The sequence below is a fragment of the Anomaloglossus baeobatrachus genome, chromosome 2 (assembly GCF_048569485.1).
Source record: "Anomaloglossus baeobatrachus isolate aAnoBae1 chromosome 2, aAnoBae1.hap1, whole genome shotgun sequence".
Taxonomy (NCBI): domain Eukaryota; kingdom Metazoa; phylum Chordata; class Amphibia; order Anura; family Aromobatidae; genus Anomaloglossus; species Anomaloglossus baeobatrachus.
In genome coordinates this window covers 704459245-704479577 of record NC_134354.1, presented here as the reverse complement: position 1 = coordinate 704479577, position 20333 = coordinate 704459245, and the positions used below count along the sequence as shown (strand labels likewise).

Sequence of the window (20333 nt, the reverse complement as noted above, 5' to 3'; positions counted from 1 at the left end):
CAGTTCACGGTAAAACAAGCGGCTGGTTGGACGGGTCCCTCGGACGGCTGCAGTGTTGTTGCTCCTGGCAGGTTAGCGGTGACTGTCTTTTCCCTGCACCTACGCTGTCTGTACGGTTTCGATGGGTTCCCACCGGTAACCCGCTCCCCGGCTTGGATATGGGCCGGAGGAGCCCCTGTTGCCCGCAGGCGCTGGCCCTGGGAAACGGTTGCCTTGGCGGTGGCGGTGTCTCCCTCACTAGGTTGGACTGTTGCCTTCTGTCGGGACTTGACTGTTTGGAAACCCAGGAGGTCCCCTTCACTAACGGATTCGGCAAATTCACGGCGACTCCTAGCCTTGCCGGGGTCCGAAAAGCCCCTGCCACTGGTGCTGGCTTCTCTTTGCGTACCGGTCCGGTACCGCCGGGCCACCACCCGTCCACGGTCCTTACGGTAGACTCCAATCGGCCACTCCTGCAGACGGTCACCACCGTCTGCCAACCTTGCTGTCTCACCCGGGCCACACACCCGGACGCTGTCAGTCAGTTGCTCTGCTACTACTTCACTTCTGCTCACTTTCACCTCCAACACTAAACTCTGCTCCGCACTCGAGCTCTGCCTGAGCTAAACTGTCTGTTTTCCCACCTCCAGGACTGTGAACTCCTCGGTGGGCGGGACCAACCGCCTGGCCCACCCCCTGGTGTGATCATCAGCCCCTGGAGGAGGGCAACAAGGGTTTTGTCTGACTTCGGTGTGCCTGCTGGGAGTGTGGGGTGTTGTGGTGTTGTTCTCTGTGGCCCCTGGCTTGTCCAGGGCGACACATTCCCCCTTAGTTTAATGCAGACCGTCCTCGGGCTGCCCGTCCAACACCGGTTTTATTTTCACCAACTGGAAAATATAAAAAGGTAAAACGGTAACAGACATACAAGTAAAATAACATCTTCCCACATCGGGAGGTACTCTTACTTAAAACGTTACGGTAACGGTTTCGGCTTCCGCTCTCACCCACCCAAGCAACCTGGCCCTGATGCTGCCCCTAAGCAAATGGGCAGCACCCCTTGACCCCAGTCCTGCACAAGCTGCCCGAGCGGGTTCTGTCCTTTCCAGGGGACCCACGTCCATGGGGAGCCCCTGGAACCCCAAGAGGGTAGCCACCGGTTCCGGTAGTGGCTGGGCCCCAGCCTGCTCCACTGCGGGCCCTCCCTCCAATCTGCCTCTCCGGAGGCGGTCACGGTAGAAGCTGCAACATAACTATTTACAGGCCACAAGTTTGTGGTTGCCTTGCAAGTTCTCAGGCATGTTCATAGGAGTTCCTATGCAAAGTGATGAAGGGGGTCCCAACGGGGACCAGTTGCCGGCTACGACCGGTTCCAAATCAGGTTGCAATCAGGTGACTTTTCACGGTTTCATTCGCTTATCATTTTCAAAACTTTCAAAACTTTCAAAACTTTAAACAGTGGTGGTCCCAACGGGGACGGTGACAACGGCATTCCGCTGCCCTCAGAACGGCTACCACCGGAGGGGGTCGGCCCACTCGTGGACCGAACGGTACCTCGGGTTCTCTTTCCACATGCAGTGCAGCCCCGCACCACTGATTGCTGTTGGGAATGGTGGTGGAAGCAGCGTACTCGGGATCTCGTCCTCCATCAGCTGCACTCTCTCCGGGTCCCCTGCTGCGGTAGCAATTCCCGTCTCCCACTCAATCAAGGCTGGCTCGGGAGTTTGGGTGGCTTGATCACGGCGCGACACACCCGCGGTGGCCCCTTGCTCGTGGGCCCACACCACGGCGACCATCCTGCGCATCTCCACCTTCCAATCTAGTAACTGCTGCAGGCTTTGCGCCCTCACCTTGAGGCAGAATCGGCCCAGCTCCCGCTCCAGCCAAGCAGCGGTCCCGGCGGGGAGCTCACCCGGGCCGCAATCTTCGAAGGCTACTCCGCCTCTCTTCCCCCAGAGCTTGGATGCTCCAGCGGTGGGCGCTTCGGCGCTCCAGCCTGGGGACGCCGCCATCTCCGCATCGGTTTCTCAGCAGCCTTGGCTACACGCGGCTGGCCGCCATTTCGTCCCCCTTAGTTTCTTTCCGGCCCCTCCTCTATCGGGGCGGGGTTTTGGCCTTCGCGCCTCCACTACTCGAGGAGACGCTCGAGCGGGAACTCTTCGCGCCCAAGATGGCGGCTTTTCAAATTTTCCGGCCGGACACCTCCAGCGGTCACACAAGGCGCACTTCCACCAATCAATAGAACGGTAGGATCCTGTTAGTGACGCCAAGTTGTCGCGGGCGGAGGAGGGGACGCTGCGCTCTCCCACTGCTCGGGTCCGGCTGCTACTGCCGTTGTTCGGTGGCTCGAGCGATGGGCCGGATCCCGGGGACTCGAGCGGCGCTCCTCGCCCGTGAGTGAAAAGGGGTGGTTTGGTTTTGGGGATATTGTCCGTGACGCCACCCACGGTTGTGGTGATTTTGTGGACACCACCGCTGCTCTGGACGGGGATCCTGGGAACGGTGACAGGGAGCAGCTTTGGTTGTTTATTCTCCCCTCCGTGGGTAGGGGAGTTGGTTGTCCTGGGGCCCGGTGATGGAGTAGGGATTGATGACAGGCGTGTTGCGGGGCCTGATGAGGTGCAGGGTCGCAGGGGCAGCGCTGTGCCGCACGGCATGGAGGTACTCACTCAGCCCAATGATGAGGACACAGTTCACGGTAAAACAAGCGGCTGGTTGGACGGGTCCCTCGGACGGCTGCGGTGTTGTTGCTCCCGGCAGGTTAGCGGTGACTGTCTTTTCCCTGCACCTACGCTGTCTGTACGGTTTTGATGGGTTCCCACCGGTAACCCGCTCCCCGGCTTGGATATGGGCCGGAGGAGCCCCTTTTGCCCGCAGGCGCTGGCCCTGGGAAACGGTTGCCTTGGCAGTGGCGGTGTCTCCCTCACTAGGTTGGACTGTTGCCTTCTGTCGGGACTTGACTGTTTGGAAACCCAGGAGGTCCCCTTCACTAACGGATTTGGCAAATTCACGGCGACTCCTAGCCTTGCCGGGGTCCGAAAAGCCCCTGCCACTGGTGCTGGCTTCACTTTGCGTACCGGTCCGGTACCGCCGGGCCACCACCCGTCCACGGTCCTTACGGTAGACTCCAATCGGCCACTCCTGCAGACGGTCACCACCGTCTGCCAACCTTGCTGTCTCGCCCGGGCCACACACCCGGACGCTGTCAGTCAGTTGCTCTGCTACTACTTCACTTCTGCTCACTTTCACCTCCAACACTAAACTCTGCTCCGTACTCGAGCTCTGCCTGAGCTAAACTGTCTGTTTTCCCACCTCCAGGACTGTGAACTCCTCGGTGGATGGGACCAACCGCCTGGCCCACCCCCTGGTGTGATCATCAGCCCCTGGAGGAGGGCAACAAGGGTTTTGTCTGACTTCGGTGTGCCTGCTGGGAGTGTGGGGTGTTGCGGTGATGTTCTCTGTGGCCCCTGGCTTGTCCACACACAAACACTGAACTTTACTTTTCAGGTTCGCTGATCTCTACTCAGGATCAGAAAAATGCAAGAACAGAAAAGAAACAATGTTGGATTCAAAAGGACAGCAGCATTTAAACCAGGTAACAAATACATATTTATGGCAAGTTACAGGTTCTTTCTAACCTCAGAAATTTAAATGATTTCTTCGCACAAAGCAATAACATAACACACAAGACCATACGATGAAGTACAAAGCTTGATTTTCTATACGAGGAAACACAGTTACACATAATTTGGGTGTAAAGTGTATGATTCCCCTTTAGCTATTATCAATGGGGATCTTTTGGCTGAAATACCCAAAGACGGCCAGAAGATGAGGCATTAACAACTGATTCTCCTAAAGCCCCACAAAGAGTAACATGCACTAAACTGAGCAGCAAACTATAGCTCTGTGCGCGGTCACATACACTCAGCCATCACATCTTCACTACATACAGCCACAAGGGTGAGGCGCAGCACTGAGCTCCACGAGGGAGAGGCACAGCATTGAGCTTCATGACGAAGAGGCACAGCACTGAACTCCACGAGGGAGAGGCACAGTAGTGAGCTCAATGAGGGAGAGGCACAGCACTGAGCTCCACGAGGGAGAGGCATAGCACTGAGCTACATGAGGAAGAGGCACAGCATTGAGCTCCATGACGAAGAGGCATAGCACTGAGCTCAATGAGGGAGAGGCACAGCACTGAGCTCCACGAGGGAGAGGCACAGCACTGAGCTCAACGAGGGAGAGGCACAGCACTGAGCTCCAAGAGTAAGAGGCACAACACTGAGCTCCATGACAAAGAGGCACAGCACTGAGCTCAATGAGGAAGAGGCAGACCACGGAGGTCCATGAGGGAGAGGCACAGCACTGCTCTCCATGCTTCACCTCCTATGAGCTCCTGTAATGCCCTGTGGTTTCCCTAGTAATTCTGCGTGCTACAGGTGGAGAGGGATTAACATTGCTCAGCTATAATAATCCGGAATAATACATCACTCCTCATAAACAATACAAAAGATCTGTAATATAAATAATGCATCATCAACCGTTCACCCCGGAGGCTGACATCAGGATGGGGTGCTCCTTCCTGGCACTAAGCTCCCATTCTGCCTCTACAGAAAGCTCTTACAGGCCAATACAGTGCCACATTCTTTTCTGCTGGCACATGGGGGCTGCAGCGGGCGGCACATGTCTCTGAGCATGACCAGACGTGACAGTTGACACAAATCTACTTCAACGGTGGCACATAAGCAGCAACAGAGAGAACCAAAAAGTCAGCAAATCGTCAGATCACAGATTGTAGGAGCAGCTGGCAAAGCTTGGACATGTAACTGGCGCAGCGGGCATAGGGCGATTTACACAGAAGACTATGCAGTAAATATGGTAGGTTGTGCCCACACTGGCGTATTGCCAGAGAGTAACATCGCTGAGTGCTGTTCAATGTTTCATCGAGCAGTGCCGATTCGGCATGAGCAAAAAATTGCAGTATGCTGAGATTGGCAGGTTATCTCACTCAATTGCACCCATACAAGTCTATGGGTGCAAGTGAAACATCGGACTGCACTCAGATGACATCAGTACAGTCCGATATACACATAGACAGGCAATGGAGACGATGCAGAAATTAATCTTTCCGTCTTCTCCTCACCTGTGCTCCGATTTTTGTATACAAAAGAATAGGAGCGGGGACACACGATGAGTAAAACAATCCAAGTAGAATGCAATAAAAAAATTGTATTCCACTCAGACCCATGTTACTCTATGGGGCCGGTCCCATCTGCGATTATTTTCTCAGCCATAATAGGACTGAGAGAACAGTCAAATCATGCTGCGGGTGGAATCCGATCCGTTTTCAAGTACAAGTCTATGGGTGCAAGAGAAAGATCGCACTACACTTGCATGACACTGGAGTGCAGTGCGAAAATCAAATCAGCTGGCAATGGAGGAGATAGGGAGATTAATCCCTCTCCTCCGCAGTGCCCACCTTCCCCTCTTCAGCTGTGACACTTGGCTTATACTCGCAGCGGGAGTTGAGAGTCACATCTGATGCAATGCACTTGCATCAGATGCCATACGCTCGTGTGGCCCCAGCCTTAGGAATAAATTATGTATGAATCTATACATCCATAGCCAGCCTAATTACTATCTATCTAATAATGGAGGCAGCACATCAACTTAAAAAAAAATGGAAAAGGCTGAATTTTAAGAGATCGTGTCACACTTTTTTTTTTTTAAATTGCGTTTAATACCTGGTAAAAATCCCTGAGCTCCCCTGATGCTGCTGTTCTTTTCCGTTTTGTGCTGATTTTCCATTGCAAAAATATTCACACTTTTTATTCTTGTGGAGCGCACTATGTGAAATCTCTGCTCTGCCGTCCAACTGGGTGTTTCTTCAGAGTCTTCTCTGTGGCGTGAGCTTTTACTCCTCCCTCTCAAATGCTACCAATCAAATCTCAGCATTAAGATGAGCAAACAAGTTCAGTGTTCGGAAAGAACTCAGACTTTTCCAAGAAAACAAACTTCGGGTTCAGAGTTCGGGTGCTTTACGAATGAAAACCACTCGCGCGAGCATCACTGTGCTCAGGTATGCATGATCAGCCCACTGTGAGCCGCCTGCAGTGTTTTTGTCGCGGGCGGAGGAGAGGACGCTGCGCTCTCCCACTGCTCGGGTCCGGCTGCTGCTGCGGCTGCTGCTGCTCGGTGGCTCGAGCGATGGGCCGGATCCCGGGGACTCGAGCAGCGCTCCTCGCCCGTGAGTGAAAAGGGGGTTGTTTGGTTTTAGGGATATTGTCCGTGACGCCACCCACGGTTGTGGTGATTTTTGGTAACACCACCGCTGCTCTGTATGGGGATCCCGGGAGCGGTGACAGGGAGCAGCAAAGTTGTTAGTTCTCCCCTCCGGGGGTAGGGGGTGGTTGTCCCGGGGCCCAGTGATGAGGTGGAGGATGAGGGATGGCAGGCCCGGTGCGGGGCTTGGTGAGATGCAGGGTCGCGGGGGGCAGCGCGGTGCCTCACGGCACGGTGGTACTCACTCAGCCTGAGACGATGACACAGTTCTCGGTAAAACACACGGCTGGAAAGACGGTTCCCACGGACGGCTGCTGTTGCTTTTCCCCGGTAGTTAACGGTGACTGTCTCTTTCCCTGCACCTATGTTCAATGTTGGTAGCGATGGATGCTCACCGGTAACCCGCTTCCCGACTTGGATATGGCCCGCAGGCGCTGGCCCTGAGAAACTGGTGCCTTGGCGGTGGCGGTGTCTCTCTCATACGGTTGGACGGTTGCCTTCAATCGGGACTTAGTTGTTTGGAGACCCGGAGGTCCCCTTCACTGACGGATTTGGCAAATTCACGGCAACTCCTAGCCTTGCCGGGATCCGAAAGGCCCCTGCCAATGGTGCTGGCTTCTCCTTGTGTACCGGTCCGGTACCGCCGGGGCACCACCCGTCCGCGGTCCTTACGGCAACTCCGATAGGCCACTCCTGCAGACGGTCACCGCCGTCTGCTAACCTTGCTGTCTCTGTCCGGGGCACACACCCGGACCAACTTCAGGCTCTTAGCTGTCACTTTCCATCTTCCACTTTCACTGCACAACTCCTCTCTCTCCTCTCCAAAACTAAACTGCCTGTTTTCCCGCCTCCAGGACTGTGAATTCCTTGGTGGGTGGAGACCAACCGCCTGGCTCCACCCCCTGGTGTGGACATCAGCCCCTGGAGGAAGGCAACAAGGATTTCAGGTCTAGCTTAGATGTGCCTAACCGGGGTGTAGGGTGTGGTGATGTCATTACCTGTGACCCCTGGCTTGTCCAGGGCGTCAAATTTGCATGGCTCGCACTGGGAGTAACAACAGCGTTATCAGATGTAGTGTGCACCAAAAAAAAAGAAAAAAAAAAAAAAGGGAAATCAGCCCCCAACCCTGAAGTGATCTGTTTATAGCTAGCTGCATGTGGGTAGAGACCCGAACTGCCCAATCAGTGACTTCAAATGAAGTTCAGGTCAAATCTGGGTCCAAAACCAAAACTTTAAAAAACTTCAACTGGACCAGCAGAACCCGAACTTCCACGGGTCCCCTGATCTCTAGTCGGCATTTGGTCTAGCAGACCATCAGTCTCAGACTATGATGACCTGTGACTGCAGCATCTGGGAGGGAGGTGAGAAAGTTTTTATGCCCCAAGAGAGGTTTCTGGAAAAACACCCATCTGCATTGCAAAGCAGAGATGTCACATGCAACGCGCTAGTAAAAACAAATGTGAATATTTCCGCAACGAAACGACACAAAACAGAAAAGACCAGCAGAATCGGGGAGCGCAGGGATATTTTACAAGTTAGGCTATGTGCCCATGTTGCGTATTTGCATGCAGTTACGCTGCGTATTGCACTGCAGCGTAACTGCATGCGTCCTGCGTCCCCTGCACAATCTATGAAGATTGTGCATAATCCATGCGCACGTTGCGTTTTAGAACGCAGCGATTTGTATGCTGCCAAATCGCTGCGTTCTAAAAACCAACATGTCACTTCTTTCGTGCGCTTTGGATGCAGGTCCCGCTCTGTCTATGGGAGAGGCTGCATCCAGAGCGCATGAAATCGGCTTTTCAGTACGCAGTGTTTCTGGAGCATTTGAAGCGCACATGTGCTGTTCAAATCGCTGCAGAAATTTCTGCAGGGACAGAACGCAACGTGGGCACATAGCCTTATTTAGCTAAATCTTTTCAGCGACAGCTCCTCTTTAAGGATACTTTCACACATCCGTTTTTTGCCATCAGGCACAATCCGGTTCGTGCCTGATGCAACGGATCCGTCGCAGATTGTGTAAAAACTGATGCAAATTATTCAGAAAAAAAAGATCAGTTTTTTATTTTCTTTTTCATGCCAAAGAGAGAGAGAGACCCCCATCATCACCGCACACACACAGGCACTACCACCCTCATCATCACCGCACATACTCAGGCACTACCGCCCCCATCATCACCAAACACACCGACACTACCGCCCCCATCATCACTGCACACACCAGCACTACCGCCCCCATCATCACCGCACACACCGGTACTACCACTCCCATCATCACCGCACACACGCAGGCACTACCTGAGTGACGTCACTGCTGACAACGCGACTCAGTTCAGTTGTTCGGTGGAGCTCACAGTGTTCTACTGCCGCTCCTGTCAGCTTCCGATGTAGCAGAGCTGGATGCGTCGCAGGACCTCGTATGGATTACGCTGGACCTGGAGGGGTATTTGGAGATTTTAATAAAGTGGTGAAAGAGGGTGTTTTTTTTGTCTTTTATTTCAAATAAAAGATTTTTCGCTGTTTGTGTTTATTTACTTTCACTTACAGATTAATCATGTAATGTGTCTCATAGACGCCTGCCATGATTAACCTAGGACTTAGTGGCAGCTATGGACTGCCATTAACTCCTTATTACCCCGATTGCCACCGCACCAGGGCAATTCAGGATAAGCCTGGTAGAGTCCCAGGACTGTCGCACCTAATGGATGCGGCGCTTCCGGGTGGCTGCTGGCTGATATCTTTAGGCTGGGGTGCTCCCCATAACGTGGGGCTCCCCATCCTGAGAATACCAGCCTTCAGCCGTGCGGCTTTACTTTGGCTGGTATCAAAATTGGGGGGACCGCAAGCCGTTTTTTAAATGATTTATTTATTTTACTGCAAGATTTAGACCCGCCCACCGGCGGCTGTGATTGGTTGCAGTGAAACAGCTGTCACTCAGCGTGGGGGCTCGTCTGTCTGCAACCAATCATAGGTGCCGGTGGGCGGGGGAAGCAGTGAATACGAGATGGAATAATGAGCGGCCGGCATTTTCAAAGCAGGAGAAGCCGCCGGATAAGTGTGACAGCTGTGCAGCGCTGCACCAGTGATCGGTGAGTATGAGAGAGGGGGTAAGAGGGAGAGACCGACCGACAAAGAGAGAGAGACCGACATCGATAGAGACCGACCGACAGACAGAGAGAGAGACTGACACTGACAGAGAGAGACCGACAGACAGAGATATTTTCTAACCAGAAAGGAATTTACACATCCGGGCATGCTCAGTTAAAAAAGCCTGATCCATCGGTGGAATGCGTTTTTTGCCGCATTACGACAGATCCAGCGCCCATAGGCTTTCATTTTATAACACGCCGCATGGCGCCGGATCCAGCGCTGTGCATTTTTTTTGCCGGTAACAAAAAACGTTCCCTTGTGCATCCTTCCCAGTAGCCGGACCCGGAAATCTAGCCAGATCCGGTGCATGCTGGATGAAACGCAAGGGCATCAGGCACAATCCGGCGCTAATACAATTTGATGAGGATAAAAACGCATCCGGCATCGGATCCGTTTTATCCGGTATTCGCCGGATTGTGTCTGACGGCAAAAGCCTAAATTCACTCAAGTTTGTGGGATTACTTTATACACAGCTTTCTTTCTTATGGTCCCTCTACAGCATGTTCATTGAGTTCAGGTCTGAATTGTAATTAGGCCATTGCAACAGTTTGATTATTTTCTTTTTCATCCATTCTGGTGTAAATTAGCCAGTTTGCCTGGGTCTTTGTTCTGTTACATGATCCAGTTTTGGCCAAGCTTTAGGTCTTCTATTGATGGCCTCACTTTTGACTCTAGTATTCTCTGGCAAACAGAAAAGTTCATTTTCGACGCAATGACTACAAGGTGGTGACTACAAGGTGCCGAGGTCCTTTGGCCCCAATCTTCACCCCTCTACCACTGTGCTTGTGTCGCGGGCGGAGGAGGGGACGCTGCGCTCTCCCACTGCTCAGGTCCGGTTGCTGCTGCTGCTCGGTGGTGGCTTGAGCGGTGGTCCGGATCCCGGGGACTCGAGCGGCGTTCCTCGCCCGTGAGTGAAAAGGGGTGGGGATTGATTGTGGGGATTTGAGATTGTCCGTGACACCACCCACGGTTGTGGTGAGGTTGTGACACCACCGCTGCTCTGGACGGGGATCCCGGGAGCAATGACAGGGAGCAGCCTGGGTGTTAGTTCTCCCCTCCGTGGGTAGGGGGTTTGTTGTCCCGGGGCCCGGTGATGGGGTAGGGATGGATTGCAGGCGGGTTACGGGGCCTGGCGAGGTGCAGGGTCGCGGGGGCAGCGCTGTGCCGCACAGCACAGTGGTACTCACTCAGCCAATGATGTACACAGAGTCTCCGGTAAAACAAATGGCTGGATGGACGGGTCCCACAGACAGCTGCGGTGTTTCTCCTCCTGGCAGGTTGATGGTGACTGCCTTTCCCTGCACCTGTGTAATGTGACGGTTCCAATGGGTTCCCACCGGTAACCCGCTCCCCAGCTTGAAGGTTGCTGAAGGAGCCCTTTTTGCCCGCAGGCTCTGGCCCTGGGAACTTTAGCCTTGGCGGTGACTGTGTTTCCCTCGGTTGGACTGTTGCCTTCTGTCGGGACTTGGCTGCTGGGAAACCCAGGAGGTTCCCTTCGCTAACGAATTTGGCAAATTCACGGCGACTCCTAGCCTTGTCGGGGTCCGTAAGCCCCTGCCGGATGGTGCTGGGTTCTCTTTGCGTACCGGTCCGGTACCACCGGGCCACCGCCCGTCCACGGTCCTTACGGCTAGCTCCAATAGGCCTCTCCTGCAGACGGTCACCACCGTCTGCCAACCTTGCTGATCCGTCCGGGCCACACACCCGGACCACTTTCTGTCTGCTCCACTGCTACTTGCAAAACTGAAACTGACTCTTTTTCCCGACTCCAGGACTGTGTACTCCTCGGTGGGCGGGACCAACCGCCTGGCCCACCCCCTTGTGTGAACATCAGCCCCTGGAGGAAGGCAACAAGGGTTTTTGTCTGACTTCGGTGTGCCTGACCGGGAGTGTGGGGTGTGTTTGTGTAGTGCTTGTGACGTCCTGGCTTGTCCAGGGCGCCACACTTGATAAGTGGTATTAAGTATTTTTACTGTGTTTAAGGTTCATCAAATGTAACGCAGGTAAAATGGCCAAACCTCTCCACATTGGTCTTGTCTTCTATAAGACATTGTTCTGGAAGTCTTGTGGTTTGTTAAAATGCAACGTGGCTAACTTGAGCTATGCTACCATGTTGTTTCAGAAAGAAGAAACCTCCTTCCAAAAAAGTATACTTGTCCAGCCTTTTTATAATTGTACTTTCATAACATGCTAACTGTGGTCATTAGCGTCTGAACTTCTTGAATTTTTTGCAATTTGTCTGAGTATTGCATATCTGACCTTGAAGTGAATTTGCTGGGATGTCCACTCCAACAAAGATTGTCAACGCTTGCCTGTTTTCCACTTGTGAATAATCTTTTTCACTGTAGAATGATTGACTGCAAATTATTTGGAAGTGGCCTCTTAATCTTTCTCAGATTGATGGACATCCACTATTGCTTCTCTATGGTAACTGCGGATGTCTTTCCTTCAGGGCATTGTATGCCTGAATGTTCCAGACCAGCAAACTATTAAAACTTCTGCTTTTATAGAGATTGTCACAATTGTTGGTGGACAATTAAACAGTTACACAACTGCCTATATATTGATGACCTATCCTAAGGATAAGTTAACGACATCAGATTGTTGGAGGTTCGGCACCCAGACCCCCCACTGATCAGTTGTCCTTTGTACAACTGGTGGACGGATTTTAACAGTTGTGCAGCTCCATTAACTGTTTAGTGGCCACAGCTGAGTGCTGCGGATCTAGCCCTATTCATTCTAATAGGGGCAGATGTGCAGTAAATGAATAATGACACAGTGTGTTTTGTCATGTGTTCATCTAGGGTTGTATTTACCTACTTTTAATATGTAAAAATATAAAATTGAAAAGGGGTTTACTTGGTTTTTCTCATGACTGTATTTACCATCAATATCTAGTCCATAATGTTAAATCAAGGTGTGTCCACTAATTAGCATCACAGGTGTCTACAATCTTGTAATCAGTCAGTGGGCCTGTATATAGGGCTACAGATACTCATTGTGCTGTTTGGTGACATGGTGTGTATCAAATTCAACATGGACCAGAGGAAGCAAAGGAAAGAGTTGTCTCAGGAGATTAGAAAGAAAATTTATAGACAAGCATGTTAAAGGTAAAGGTTATAAGACCATCACCAAGCTGTGTGATGTTCCTATGACTAGAGTTGCACAAATTATTCAGAAATTTAAGATCCATTGGACTGTAGCCAACCTCCCTTTGTGGCTGCAGGAGAAAAATTGATGACAAATCAAAGGGACGGATAATACGAATGGTAACAAAAGAGCCCAGAAAAATGTGTAAAGAGATTAAAGGTGAACTTCAAGGTCAAGGAACATCAGTGTTAGATCGCACCATCCATCGTTGTTTGAGCAAAAGTGGACTTCATGGGAGATGACCAAGTAGGACACCATTGTTGAAAAGAAATCAAAAAAGCCAGACTGGAATTTGTCAAACTACATGTTGACAAGCCACAAAGCTTCTGGGAGAATGCCCTATGGACAGATGAGACAAAAATTGAACCTTTTGGCAAGGCACATCAGCTCTATGTTCACAGACAGAAAAATGAAGCATATCAAGAAAAGAACACGGTCCCTACTGTGAAACATGGAGGAGGCTCTGCTATGTTCTGGGGCTGCTTTGCTGTATCTGGCACATGGTGTCTTGAATCTATGCAGGGTACAATGAAATCTCAAGACTATCAAGGGATTCTAGAGAGAAATGTGCTGCCCAGTGTTAGAAAGCTTGGTCTCAGTCGCAGGTCATGGGTCTTGCAACAAGATAATGACCCAAAACACACAGCTAAAAACACCCAAGAATGGCTGAGAGGAAAAAATTGGACTATTCTGAAGTTGCCTTCTATGAGCCCTGACCTAAATCTTATTGAGCATCTTTATCTTTGGAAAGAGCTGAAACATGCCGTCTGGAAAAGGCAACCTTCACACATGAGACAACTGGAGCAGTTTGCTCTTGAGGAGCGGCCAATATACCTGTCGAGAGGCGCATTCTCATTGACAGTTAAAGGAATTGTTGGATTGCAGTGATTGCCTCAATAGGTTGTGCAACAAAATATTAAGTTAAGGAGGGAAGGGTGCCATCATTTCTGTCCAGGCCTATTTCATGAGTTTTATTTATTTTATTTAATTCTGTGGAATCATGGTTGAAAAGCAGCAATGTCTGACTTTCGTTTGTTCATTTTCATAGATTTTTTTTAATTTACTATTACTTTTGTCAGATCAAGTTATGTCTGTGACTATTGTGGGGTTTTCTTTCATTAAATGAGGGGTAGCAACAATTTTGACCACGTGTGTTATATACAGTTTGCATCCATCTATTTTTTTAGAGATCCAGTATATCTATCATCTACACCCAGATATCTTTCTTTGTCTTGTCTATAGAGCGTTGGATTATATTTATTGTTACACATGCTGGACTATTCTGTATTATCTTGCTATCCATATATTTACAGTATCCATCCATTGATTTCATACATCCTGTGCGAATCTTATCCTTTTCCAGTGAGACCACACAGATACATGGCACAGGAAGCTTTTGTAAACATTCCTGATGTTTGTGTAACCACTGACAGCAACAATTACAAGAAATGTAACAAACGACCTTTAAACAAAACATGGATGTGTCCTGTACATGAGAAGCATATACTGTATATACAGGGGCGCTGCACTGCTCATCTGTGCCCCATTCTGTTGACCAACAATTCCGGATGCTAAAGGAAGTTTTAGTAAGAAACGTGGCTGTTACCTCTAATGGTGACACCAAATCTCCCAATTTTGAAAGCTAAAGCGCCCGTTATATCAAACGATATGTCGGCGGGGTCACGTCGTTAGTGACGCACATCCGGCATCGTTTGATATATCGTAGCGTGTAACACAAATGAGCGACTGTGAACGAGCAAAAATACTCACCTTATCGTTGCTCGTTGACACGTCATTCATTTTCAAAAAATCGAACGTCCTTCTGTGCTCCGGTTGTTCGTCGTTCCTGAGGCAGCACACATCGCTCCGTGTGACACCCCGGGAACGATGATCTGCAGCTTACATGCGGCCGCCGGCAATGAGGAAGGAAGGAGGTGGGTGCGATGTTACGTCCCGCTCATCTCCGCCCCCTCCGCTTCTATTGGGTGGCCACTGAGTGACGTCGCTATGACGCCGAACGTCCCTCCCCCTTCAGGAAGACGATGTTCCCCGCCCACAGCGAGGTCGTTTGGAAGGTAAGTACGTGTGACGGGGGGTTACCGACATTATGCGACACGGGCAACAAATTGCCCGTAACGCACAAACGATGGGGGCGGGTGCGATCGCTCATGCGAACGAACGATACATCGATATGTGTAAAGCGGCCTTAAGAAAGACGTCCATATACCAATGTAATGTATTTTAATTTCATGCTTGGCAAATACCCTAACCTTGCCCAGACCTTTATATATGTTCACAATCACAAAGAAATTTTGCTCACCGTGAAGCCCAATAGGGTTCTCACATAGTTTTGTGCCCATTTCATCACCGCCACAGTGCCTGCCACACACATATAATGCCACCACAGCCACCCATACATACGAAGTATAATGTCACAACTGCCCACCACACAGTAGGAAACTCCCAGCCACAGTATGAAGCTTCTACACTACCCCACACGGGTACGATACCCTCACAGCACCATAACCCAGTATGATGCCCCCCCCAGCTTCCCATACAGGATGATGTTCCCCACAGTCCCACCAGTCTTACAGCCCCAGCACACACACACACACACACACATACACACACACACTATGATGCCACCAGTGTCCACCTCACATAGTACAATGACTTTTAGAGCTATCTACACAATATGATGCCTCCAGCATCTACCCACATACAGTATGATGCCCCCAACATCCACCCACATACTGTATGATGCCCCCAACATCCACCCACACACAGTATGATGCCCCCAACATCCACCCACACATAGTATGATGCCCCCAACATCCACCCACACACAGTATGATGCCCCCAACATCCACCCACACACTGTATGATGCCCCCAACATCCACCCACACACAGTATGATGCCCCCAACATCCACCCACACACAGTATGATGCCCCCAACATCCACCCACACACAGTATGATGCCCCCAACATCCACCCACACACAGTATGATGCCCCCAACATCCACCCACACACAGTATGATGCACCCAACATCCACCCACACACTGTATGATGCCCCCAACATCCACCCACACACAGTATGATGTCCCCAACATCCACCCACACATAGTATGATGCCCCCAACATCCACCCACACACAGTATGATGCCCCCAACATCCACCCACACATAGTATGATGCCCCCAACATCCACCCACACACAGTATGATGCCCCCAACATCCACCCACACACAGTATGATGCCCCCAACATCCACCCACACACTGTATGATGCCCCCAACATCCACCCACACACAGTATGATGCCCCCAACATCCACCCACATACAGTATGATGCCCCCAACATCTACCCACACACTGTATGGTGCCCCCAACATCCACCCACACACTGTATGATGCTCCCAACATCCACCCACACACAGTATGATGCCCCCAACATCCACCCACACACTGTATGATGCCCCCAACATCCACCCACACACAGTATGATGCCCCCAACATCCACCCACATACAGTATGATGCCCCCAACATCTACCCACACACTGTATGGTGCCCCCAACATCCACCCACACACTGTATGATGCCCCCAACATCCACCCACACACAGTATGATGCCCCCAACATCCACCCACATACAGTATGATGCCCCCAACATCTACCCACACACTGTATGGTGCCCCCAACATCCACCCACACACAGTATGATGCCCCCAACATCCACCCACATACAGTGTGATGTCCCCAGATGCCCCCAACATCCACCCAAACACAGTATGATGCCCGTAGTTTCTCCCTCTCCCCCAAACACAAGCATCCTTCTGCTGATCTGGTCTCTACTACCAGTCAAGTGACATTAAAATCCTTGCAGGTCTTCCAGTCCTACTGATCGTGGAGAAGGAATCTGATAACCCTGCTCCATCATTGTATTCAGCTGTAATTAAATCCTGATGACACACATAAAGCAAAAATCCATGGTTTAGTGGTTTAATAATCTTTCAGGACAGCTCATCACATTTAGGGTCATCTTGTTGGATGCAGGACAGTTGGCAGGGATGGGATTCAGTAAATCTTGCAGTACCTGTGCTCTCTCTTTATTTTGTGGGTTCTGTGACAGTGGACAAGGAGACGTGCGCCTACTCAACTCTCAACTTCACCAGTAACCAGTGAAAATGCAAGAAGGTACAATAAGAAGCGTCCTATATATATAACCAGGACAGCAGTACCCTGCCATGTGCCCAGCCTTGTACCAGTCATTAGACAAGCTTTATGCAGTGCACACACTTTATCCTCAATGGTAGAAAAAAAGCTTTGAATATATGAAATGTAAAAAGTATCAATGCATGTGTGATACTGATACATGTGTGACATGTTATAGTACAATAGTGTGATATACGAGTGATATGTTATATATCAGTCTGATACATATGTGATATGTTATATATCAGTCTGATATACTGTATGTGTGATATGTTATATATCAGTCTGATATACTGTATGTGTGATATGTTATATGGATTAGTCTGATACATGTGTGATATGTTATATATCAGTCTGATACATATGTGATATGTTATATATCAGTCTGATACATGTGTGATATGTTATATATCAGTCTGATACATGTGTGATATGTTATATATCAGTCTGATATACTGTATGTGTGATATGTTATATGGATTAGTCTGATACATATGTGATATGTTATATATCAGTCTGATACATGTGTGATATGTTATATATCAGTCTGATATACTGTATGTGTGATATGTTATATATCAGTCTGAAACATGTGTGATATGTTATATATCAGTCTGATACATGTGTGATATGTTGTAATACAATAGTCTCATATATGAAAGATATGTTATATATCAGTCTGATAGATGTGTGATACATTTTAAATCAATCTTATACATGTATGGATTAATCTGATATATGTGTGATATGTTATATGGAATAGTCTGATACACATGTGATACATTATATGTAATATTCTATTACATGTGTGATATATTATATATGCAGTAACAGTGTGATACGTATGATTTTACCTGCACTGAGTGATATGTCACAAGTTACACTCACATAAAATACATATCAGATGTCGGATGCATACATGACGTGACAGATATATATATATATATAGTATATACACACCACTTTGCACACAGGATTACAGGTAACATATGATATCTGCAGATATAGGACACTACATGACATACATAGTTATGATACATGGCATATCTGCCCCATGTGCGGCACCCCTCACCACAGCTGGCACCTGAGTATCACTGGTGTCTCCCCCCCACAGTGCACAGAGGTGGGCGCACAGCACGTACCCGCCGGTCTCTGCTCCCGAGTCCTCGCAGTCATCCTCTGCCGTCTTCTCCATGTCAGGGCTCAGGGGGCCATGGCTGCTGTGCCGCTGCTGTGCCCGTCTCTCCAGTAACCGGACCTCCCCGGCTGAGCCCCCGGCTCTCTCCGCCTTCCGACCTTCTCTCCTTTCTTCTCCTCCAGGATGCAGCCGCCCCTAGCAGCCCACAGCCCCGCCTCCCCCCATCCTTTGTATCGGCCAGTGAATGAGCTCGCCTGTCTCCATCCTCTGTCATCAGCAGCAGCTACCACTAACTCTGAATCCGGGGGGGTTCTCCGGGCGTGTCTGTGACTGAGGTGCTTGGGATGAAGTGACCCTGTGAACTTTGGAGAAACTTCTGTGCTGTGGATAGACACAGGAGTACACCAGTGACAGGGTGTAACAGGCTCACTGCAGGAATACCTTCACTGGGACCAGTAATAATCAGAAGGCGCCTTCACTGGTGACAGCCATTACCAGGAGGCGCCTTCACTGGTGACAGCCATTACCAGGAGGCGCTTTCACTGGTGACAGCCATTACCAGGAGGCGCTTTCACTGGTGACAGCCATTACCAGGAGGCGCCTTCACTGGTGACAGCCATTACCAGGAGGCGCCTTCACTGGTGACAGTCATTACCAGGAGGCGCCTTCACTGGTGACAGCCATTACCAGGAGGCGCCTTCACTGGTGACAGCCATTACCAGGAGGCGCATTCACTGGTGACAGCCATTACCAGGAGGCGCATTCACTGGTGACAGCCATTACCAGGAGGCGCATTCACTGGTGACAGCCATTACCAGGAGGCGCTTTCACTGGTGACAGCCATTACCAGGAGGCGCATTCACTGGTGACAGCCATTACCAGGAGGCGCCTTCACTGGTGACAGCCATTACCAGGAGGCGCCTTCACTGGTGACAGTCATTACCAGGAGGCGCCTTCACTGGTGACAGCCATTACCAGGAGGCGCATTCACTGGTGACAGCCATTACCAGGAGGCGCCTTCACTGGTGACAGCCATTACCAGGAGGCGCCTTCACTGGTGACAGCCATTACCAGGAGGCGCCTTCACTGGTGACAGTCATTACCAGGAGGCGCCTTCACTGGTGACAGTCATTACCAGGAGGCGCCTTCACTGGTGACAGCCATTACCAGGAGGCGCCTTCACTGGTGACAGTCATTACCAGGAGGCGCCTTCACTGGTGACAGCCATTACCAGGAGGCGCCTTCACTGGTGACAGTCATTACCAGGAGGCGCCTTCACTGGTGACAGCCATTACCAGGAGGCGCCTTCACTGGTGACAGTCATTACCAGGAGGCGCCTTCACTGGTGACAGCCATTACCAGGAGGCGCCTTCACTGGTGACAGCCATTACCAGGAGGCGCCTTCACTGGTGACAGTCATTACCAGGAGGCGCTTTCACTGGTGACAGCCATTACCAGGAGGCGCATTCACTGGTGACAGCCATTACCAGGAGGCGCTTTCACTGGTGACAGCCATTACCAGGAGGCGCATTCACTGGTGACAGCCATTACCAGGAGGCGCCTTCACTGGTGACAGCCATTACCAGGAGGCGCATTCACTGGTGACAGCCATTACCAGGAGGCGCATTCACTGGTGACAGCCATTACCAGGAGGCGCTTTCACTGGTGACAGCCATTACCAGGAGGCGCATTCACTGGTGACAGCCATTACCAGGAGGCGCCTTCACTGGTGACAGCCATTACCAGGAGGCGCCTTCACTGGTGACAGTCATTACCAGGAGGCGCCTTCACTGGTGACAGCCATTACCAGGAGGCGCATTCACTGGTGACAGCCATTACCAGGAGGCGCCTTCACTGGTGACAGCCATTACCAGGAGGCGCCTTCACTGGTGACAGTCATTACCAGGAGGCGCCTTCACTGGTGACAGTCATTACCAGGAGGCGCTTTCACTGGTGACAGCCATTACCAGGAGGCGCCTTCACTGGTGACAGTCATTACCAGGAGGCGCTTTCACTGGTGACAGCCATTACCAGGAGGCGCTTTCACTGGTGACAGTCATTACCAGGAGGCGCTTTCACTGGTGCCAGTCATTACCAGGAGGCGCTTTCACTGGTGCCAGTCATTACCACGAGATGCCTTCACTGGTGCCAGTCATTACCAGGAGGCGCTTTCACTGGTGACAGCCATTACCAGGAGGCGCTTTCACTGGTGACAGCCATTACCAGGAGGCGCTTTCACTGGTGCCAGCCATTACCACGAGATGCCTTCACTGGTGCCAGTCATTACCAGGAGGCGCCTTCACTGGAGCCAGTCATTACCAGGAGGCGCCTTCACTGGAGCCAGTCATTACCAGGAGGCGCCTTCACTGGAGCCAGTCATTACCAGGAGGTGCCTTACCTGGTGCCAGTCATTACCAGAAGGC

General features: G+C 50.8%; 1 protein-coding gene across 2 annotated transcripts in view; it reads right to left on the bottom strand.

Annotated features, from left to right (window-relative positions):
- FAM124A (family with sequence similarity 124 member A) overlaps positions 1 to 18100 on the bottom strand; it is an 85864-nt gene extending 67764 nt beyond the window's left edge. For both annotated transcript variants that reach the window (XM_075334578.1, XM_075334579.1), the window contains exon 1: positions 17915 to 18100. In XM_075334578.1, coding sequence (XP_075190693.1) covers positions 17915 to 17967 — 53 coding nt within the window. In that variant the 5' untranslated portion in view covers positions 17968 to 18100. The remainder of the gene's footprint in view (positions 1 to 17914) is intronic.
- Positions 18101 to 20333: the final 2233 nt, after the last annotated feature.